We start from the raw sequence: 7,944 nt of genomic DNA, 5'->3' as shown, positions 1-7,944 counted from the left end.
CAGAAAGATCCTTAAAATTAGAGGATATATTTTGAGTGGACTTTGATTTAGATGCTCGGCTACTGACCCATGGGTCCTGGGTTCAATCCTGTCAGATGTCAGGATCTTATTCACGACATGTTCTACTCACAAAGATTTGTTTATAGTAGTAGTGTTTTTTGTGGAGTTAAACATGATAATAATACGGCCATCTGACAGGACTTGAACACAGAATTGCCACCTCTGAGGCTGTGTGTGTCTAAGAAAATCACAATATATTAACAAAAAGACGTAATTAAATGTATGGTCTAATAAGGCCAAACGGTAACCTTTATTATAGAGTTACAACATGAAATTCTGACAGACTTTTTCCTGACAAATTCATACTTTCCAATTATTACTTGCCCAATTATTACTCACTCATAGATACATACTGTAGAAAAAGTTTAATTTTTACATTTTGATATATGGTAATTATTTTATTGGACAAACATGAAAAACTACACATAGAAGGTAGGAGGATATTGTAAATTATTCGCTAATTTTAACAACTCCAAAATTATCCCTGTGTGTATTATATAGATAACCACAAATAAAAATAATGACTGAAAAAAGAAAAAATCTGCAACTTTTTTAAGCTATAAATTCTACAAATTAGTAAAAAAAGATCAAAAATTAGTTTTATGCATATTTACACTCTAAAATCAACAATGATTAAATACAAAGATGAAATTAATAATATTACTATTTCATTAACTATCATTAATTTTTTTAAATCTTCATATAAATACAAAATCATAGATTCTTATTAAAGTTTAATGAACAGAGGAATTGCAACATAATCGTTAGCAACTTAAACACTCTCTATAATTGTTTTAGTACATTTTTACAACAAGATAAGGACACAACTTATGTTACATATGCCCTAACACAGTACAAAAACAGAAAGCTGTTGGAATACAGTTTACAGTACAAATTCATTTTGTAAATTAAATTATTACATTGATTGATTGATTGATTGAATAATTATAATAATTTTATTATTTACCTATTAAACAATAAAAAATAAAATAATATTCTAACATTCTTTTATTTTAATATTTATTCCATTTACTAACTTTCACAAACAAATATAGGAACAGATTAGCTACACAATACCATGTAAGTAAGCTCTAGTATTGATTTTACAGCAAAATTATAACAATAATAATTATTCAACTCAAAATGATATCTTTGGTCATATATTAAGTGAAATATTTTCTTTATTCCATAGTATAATTTCATCATTCTGATAAAATAAATTCTTTTACACAAATTCATTAACGTTTATATTTGTATTACCATTGGTATAACCAGTCTATTTGGAGCCAATATGATTCTTTATCATCAATAATAACAAATACAGTATTCCAACAGCCTTCTCTAGAAACTTATTCTAAATACACGTCGCTTCATATACACGCTTCAAAACCTATACACACATATACATAAGTACACAAAACAATGCAAGTGTTTCAAAAAAGAAATCTTTATAAACATCTATTTTTATTTTTCTCTGCCGATATTACACAATTGTAAAAAATCTTACGTTTCATGGATTTTACGTACGTATACAATCCATAATTTTTTTTTGCAATTTAACAAATGATATGAAGTTGTTAAGCTGTATTTCCCCCTTTAGAAAGCTAAAATGAGTTTGAGCTAAACAAATTTTCTGCAAAGGATTGATGTAAAAATTCCATGTTTTCCCAATGAAAAATATAGGTTATACAGTACCTGCATATTGATCTCAAATTTACAATAGAAAACTGAATTAAAATTCAACTATCATCATAAGTATATTTTCAAGTGCCTGAATATTTATAAAGAATGAAATATTTTGAGAACATGATCAGAATATATTTTCATAACAAGATTGCTATATCAAATTTACCCACAACTCATCAATGAATTCGAAAAAAACAAACTTTCCATCAGGTTGAACATTATTTTCTACCCCTCAAAAAGGAATTTCTGTATTTTAATATATAGCTGGCTTTGACTTGTTGTTACAAAGATTTCATTGTTTACATTTGATGACAGCAGCCTGTTTTAGCAATAACATAATACACTATGTATTTGCTAATAAAATAAGTTAGTAACTATATCCTATTCATTTCCATTATTATAATATATTTTTGTTTCTTAAAATTGCTAACTTGTATGAGGCCAATTTTGAGTAATTATTTTATACTGCAATTAATGCAACGAACCCTTATAGGAGTTAATAGTAGAAGGAGTATACTGCAATTAATGCAACGAACCCTTATAGGAGTTAATAGTAGAAGGAGTAAGAAATATAAAATATACTTATCTTTTTTAAAGTTTTGATATTGTTATTACTCTAGGCTATTCAATAATATTATAATATCTTTTAGGAATATCGGAAAAAGAAAAATTAAATTAATTAAAGTTAAATTTGAGACCTTTGTTTAAAGTTGCCATTTTGAGTTCAAAGCTAAGTTAATCTAAATGGTAATAACAGTAAAATCTCTACTTTTGGACATGAGACATCCTTATTAAAGGACACTTCCATGTGTACATTTTGGAGTTGGGTCTCAGGTGTCCCATCAATACACCTCTATTAAGTGGACATTTTGAGTTGGGTCTCAGGTGTCCCCTCAATAAACCTCTATTAAGTGGACATTTTGAGTTGGGTCTCAGGTGTCCCCTCAATACACCTCTATTAAGTGGACATTTTGAGTTGGGTCTCAGGTGTCCCCTCAATACACCTCTATTAAGTGGACATTTTGAGTTGGGTCTCAGGTGTCCCCTCAATACACCTCTATTAAGTGGACATTTTGAGTTGGGTCTCAGGTGTCCCCTCAATACACCTCTATTAAGTGGACATTTTGAGTTGGGTCTCAGGTGTCCCCTCAATACAGGTTCTACTGTAGTGTAGTAATATTATTTTATTGCCTAAAGGGTTACATTACAAAGTTACCCCAAGTTTTGTTTCTATTACATTTTATCCCAGATATGTTATAAATCAAACAAAAATTAAATACTAGAATTTTAGTAAGTAAATCAAAATAAATTATATGCGATATGCATTTCTAAAATACACAAAAATGATATTAGCAGCACAATCAAATTCAGAGTATTCAAATTAGATGAGACATTCAACGATATTTTGCTAACTACTTGGGAGAGACAGTACTTTTCAATATCCTTGCATTTTGGTCATAGCTAAGATCATCCAGTAATGCTGAGATAATACAAGTCTTTATTTTATTATACAGCAATCGTACATAGATAGTATTTTACAAAATGCTGAGCGGAACAATAGGATTCACCCCTATTGATGGGACACAACAAGGGGTAATGCTGTAACACTACAGCCAACCCCTATTCAGGGGAAACATTTGGGTCCTAAAGGTGTCCTTTAATAAGACAAGAACATTGCGAGACAGTTTTTACATATTAAATACAATACAGATGTCAATACTTAATGTATTTGTTAACCACAATACACTGCAAAATTCTAATGTAAATATCTTATGACAAAATGTCATAAACTGCTAACAGTCATTCAAATACTGTATATAATTCCTAGTTTTAATATTAGAAGTTGGTCTCATATCTAAGTCTCACAAAATAGTACTTGATTCTCACTAGATTTGTATGTACTTGATCTTGTTGTACTTGATCTTGTTATACTTGATCTTGTTGTACTTGATCTTGTTGTACTTGCATGATTGTATTGTACTCAGATAATCTCATGACAAAACCAATTGGTTTGTAAGATTTTACTGATTCATCTTTACTCTCATTAAATGATTAGATGAATCTCACAATTCTCCTATTATATTGGTAAGAGATCTTCATCCTTAATATTATATTATTATCACTATGGAACTATACTTTAATCTCACACTTTGATAATTGTTGTTGATTATCATATATCTTTATGAGTTTTAAAACATTCTCGCACATTGTCCCTACTTCCTACGAATCTCACGCTTGTCAATTGTCAGATATTTTCCGAGTTCTGCAATACAATTCTTCATTCTCACATGTTGCTGCCAATATCCCATGATTTTGGATCTTGCAAAATTAATTGACTTTATATTTTGCTGAAAACTTTCAGATAATTTTCCATTCTTATGTGTTGTCGCTACCAAAAAAATAAAAATGATCCTCAAACTTTGTTATAATTTGTTTTTTCTCATACTATTTTTTTATGAGTTCTGCGAGAAAATTCTTCATTATAACATGTTTTTCAGCAAAATTGTTCTTGCATCTGTTGATTTTCACATTGTATTCTCGTGCCCCGTCAATAAGTACACATTGGACTTGCCTTCACTAGTGTCTGTCTGACTACTTTTTAATATAATCAGTCTTTCCGATCCTAGTAGTGTAAACATCTTGGATTTGTCACAAATTTCTTGTGTTACCTAAGCAAAAAATAATTATTACTTTTAATTGTTTCTTAACATCAAAATATTTCAAATACTGAAAATAAGAGATCATTTCATATACAGTATGTCACTCAAAGCAATACCATAATTAAAAAAACAGATGTGTTCTATTATTCTATGATATTTTTTTGTTAAAAGCATTAAATATGTTTTAAAACACTATGGCCAACACTGATTTAATGGACACCAAAAGTGGATACCAAATGGACATCAAAAGTGGACACCAAATGGACACCAAAAGTGGACAAATGGACACCAAAAGTGTTCCTTAATATAGATTCTACTCTATTATATTTATTTGTTAAAAAAATTAAATAAACGACGTACTTCATTTGTTTTAAAACTCCTTCCCTGCATGCCGTTCTTGTGGAATGCTAACACACTGTCTTGCAACACAACTAGCGCCTCAACTGGAAAGTCAAAATGCAATTCAGCTGATAATTTCTTGCTGGATTTTGGCCTGCCGTTTAGATTCACTACTTGAACAATCCCTGTAAGTTGAAATAAAATAGGTAGATGAACATAAATTTCTAATAAGTAACTTCAGGATGTTTAAATACAGAAAGTGCCTAGTATCATATTACTTTGTCATTCCAGAGTGTAAATAGAAAAAGATTTAAATAACTTACTATCTGAACAGACTAGGACTGTGTCTTTCTCCAATTGAGAAACTGTTACAACATCTAGAAGGTTATCCTGAGGAGGGTGCTCAACAAACCAACTTGAGGCTGAGTTTAAGTTGATTATGTCAAACGAAAGGTGTCTTCGATCAGCTCTACAAAAACAAGATGTCATTATTTATTACATGTATATAACATCATTTTAATCTTTAACACCATCGTTGTGGTACGGCGGAACAGCACTAGTTCCTAATTGTACGCCCTCATCTTGTATACATATTCTCTTTAACACCATCATTGTGGTACGGCGGAACAGCACTAGTTCCTAATTGTACGCCCTCATCTTGTATACATATTCTCTTTAACACCATCATTGTGGTACGGCGGAACAGCACTAGTTCCTAATTGTACGCCCTCATCTTGTATACATATTCTCTTTAACACCATCATTGTGGTACGGCGGAACAGCACTAGTTCCTAATTGTACGCCCTCATCTTGTATACATATTCTCTTTAACACCATCATTGTGGTACGGCGGAACAGCACTAGTTCCTAATTGTACGCCCTCATCTTGTATACATATTCTCTTTAACACCATCATTGTGGTACGGCGGAACAGCACTAGTTCCTAATTGTACGCCATCATTGTGGTAGGGCGGAACAGCACTAGTTCCTAATTGTACGCCCTCATCTTGTATACATATTCTCATTCTCGCATATTTCTTCATCTTTCAAAATTAATTCATTTTCTAAAACCAACCTAGAGTTTCTTTATGCCTATAAATATATAAGTTATGTTTTAATTATATATCAAAAAATATTGTATAAATTCTCACCCTCTGGCAACACCAATGCAAACTATAGGATACTCTGATTCAGGTTTAATCAGCATCTCAAATATTTTCAAATCTGGTGGCAACATGCAATCAAATATCTAAAAAAAGATAAAACAAATAATAATATCACTTATTTAAGAACTAAGCTTTAACTTAGACTAGTATTAGTTTGAACAGCTTGTGTGCAACCAGTAACATACTTTTTTTATAACTGAAAACCACTTACCTTAACCTGTAAGAATTTGTTCATAGGTTCGTACCATTGAAGTAGAACAATACCATTAGGAATAGCGCCACCTAGATAACGATGACCATTGTAAGGATTCCTCACTAAAAAAGAGATAAAATGATGTAACAATCACTCAGCAATGTATATTGATTATGTATTTATATAATGACCAAATTATTTAGGGTTGTTGAAAATTGGAAAATGTCATAAGATAGTAATAAAACTTGTGAGAATAACAAAGGTTGTAGAAACAATTTTTAATGTTGAGAAATAAATCATAAAATTCAGTCAAAAGGTTTCCTTACCAGCACAGCAATGGGTACAGCCTTTGGTATCAGATACTTTGTGACTCAATGAGTACTTCCTTGGAATCAATTTGTCTGGAATTTTTTGCAGTTTATCACCCAAATTGCCAGGCATGTGGAATCGATGTGGGTTTTTATCTATCATACCTAGTAGATTGTGTGAATATATATATTGTGCTTTCCCTATTTGAAAAAATAAAGAAGATAAAAATATATTTAAACATTTATATAATTCATTAATACTACTGGGAAACGAGCAAATAACAGTGGGGTTTCCCAATATTAAACATCTTTGGAAAAATCGACTTTGTTTGGTATAAATTTAGATGCTTACAAGGGAATGGCCAATTCACAGTCACAAATCCAGATACAGCCTACCGTTTGGACAAGCGATTTTTGGTTTAGTAAAAAGTCAGGAACATGGGTGTCATCAGCAAGTCAGAAAACGTAACTGCGATAGACGGTTTAGGAATATGAATTTTTGATAGCATACAAAATTACATAAGCGGTCCATAATTTGAAGATAAAAAATGACGCAACAAACCTGAGAGAGACATCATCATGTTGTTGACTACATAGATCCATGTTGTCTTTCTTGGAAATATCTAACAAGAAAAAGTCACCTTTTATTTACTAGCCTTAAGGAAATATTTAATTTCAGCTAACCAAGCCATAAGCTTGTTTGCCAAAGATATATAGCGCATCTTGCTATGCAAGAAAGATCTGTTGCTTCTATCCTATAACACTATGTACCCAAGTAATTAAAAGACCTTAATTGATCAAGTTCAATTTTTTTTTATTCAATTCATTGCTTGTGTCCTTAGACAAGACACTTGCATTTGCCTCTCTCCACCCACATAATTACTAAGAGCAATAATATTGTGGTGATACGATTCTATTTTGATTGGATCGTTTGATTGGATATTAAAATATATAATTTTTATCAACAAAGGCATAAATGGTTATTCTATATTTCTAAAATAAAAACTTTTTGAATTTCTATTGGTTTATGCAAGAAAAATGTACGTTTATCTTGTTCTCTTCGATCTTTATCATCATAGTGTGTCGCAGCCTTAATGAAACAAACACCCTGACATTTTAAGGTAACACCAAGCCCTTACTAAAAATGTAAACTTACTTGGTCCATGACACCTTCATGGATTTCTGTTAGGTTAAAGGCATATATACCTTCATCTGCACCAAATAGTACATATTGATCTAGAAAGTACAATTGTATTTTAATTGACAATGTCACCTTCACTATCATGAAATCAGGGCCTTTAGTTTATGTAATGCACCAGATATGTAAACATGCTGGTTTAGAATATTAACAGGAGTGTTTTTAAAATAAAGAAAAATTATATCATTATATAAAAAATTGTTGCCCACAAAAGCACAACACAATCCTTACCTTTTTTCTCTGGATGCACCCAACTTGCTGAGCAGTGTATATTCAATGGACATTCATTGAATATTTTTGAAAAACAGGCTCCCATCTGAAAAAAAAAAATAAT

At 30.9% G+C, this 7,944-nt stretch overlaps 1 protein-coding gene across 1 annotated transcript in view; it reads right to left on the bottom strand.

Moving 5' to 3' along the window:
• Nucleotides 1-274: 274 nt before the first annotated feature.
• The window catches only part of LOC140061142 (mitogen-activated protein kinase kinase kinase kinase 5-like), a 55,162-nt gene continuing 47,492 nt past the window's right edge, over nucleotides 275-7,944 (bottom strand). The window contains exons 17-25 of the mRNA XM_072107602.1: nucleotides 7,842-7,926; nucleotides 7,569-7,648; nucleotides 6,975-7,035; nucleotides 6,431-6,613; nucleotides 6,123-6,226; nucleotides 5,897-5,994; nucleotides 5,069-5,214; nucleotides 4,767-4,930; nucleotides 275-4,415 (exon numbers count right to left, since the gene is read on the bottom strand). Coding sequence (XP_071963703.1) covers nucleotides 4,272-4,415; nucleotides 4,767-4,930; nucleotides 5,069-5,214; nucleotides 5,897-5,994; nucleotides 6,123-6,226; nucleotides 6,431-6,613; nucleotides 6,975-7,035; nucleotides 7,569-7,648; nucleotides 7,842-7,926 — 1,065 coding nt within the window. The 3' untranslated portion in view covers nucleotides 275-4,271. The remainder of the gene's footprint in view (nucleotides 4,416-4,766; nucleotides 4,931-5,068; nucleotides 5,215-5,896; nucleotides 5,995-6,122; nucleotides 6,227-6,430; nucleotides 6,614-6,974; nucleotides 7,036-7,568; nucleotides 7,649-7,841; nucleotides 7,927-7,944) is intronic.

Source organism: Antedon mediterranea, chromosome 10, assembly GCF_964355755.1.
Source record: "Antedon mediterranea chromosome 10, ecAntMedi1.1, whole genome shotgun sequence".
Taxonomy (NCBI): Eukaryota; Metazoa; Echinodermata; class Crinoidea; order Comatulida; family Antedonidae; genus Antedon; species Antedon mediterranea.
This window is presented reverse-complemented; position numbering and strand designations above follow the sequence as displayed.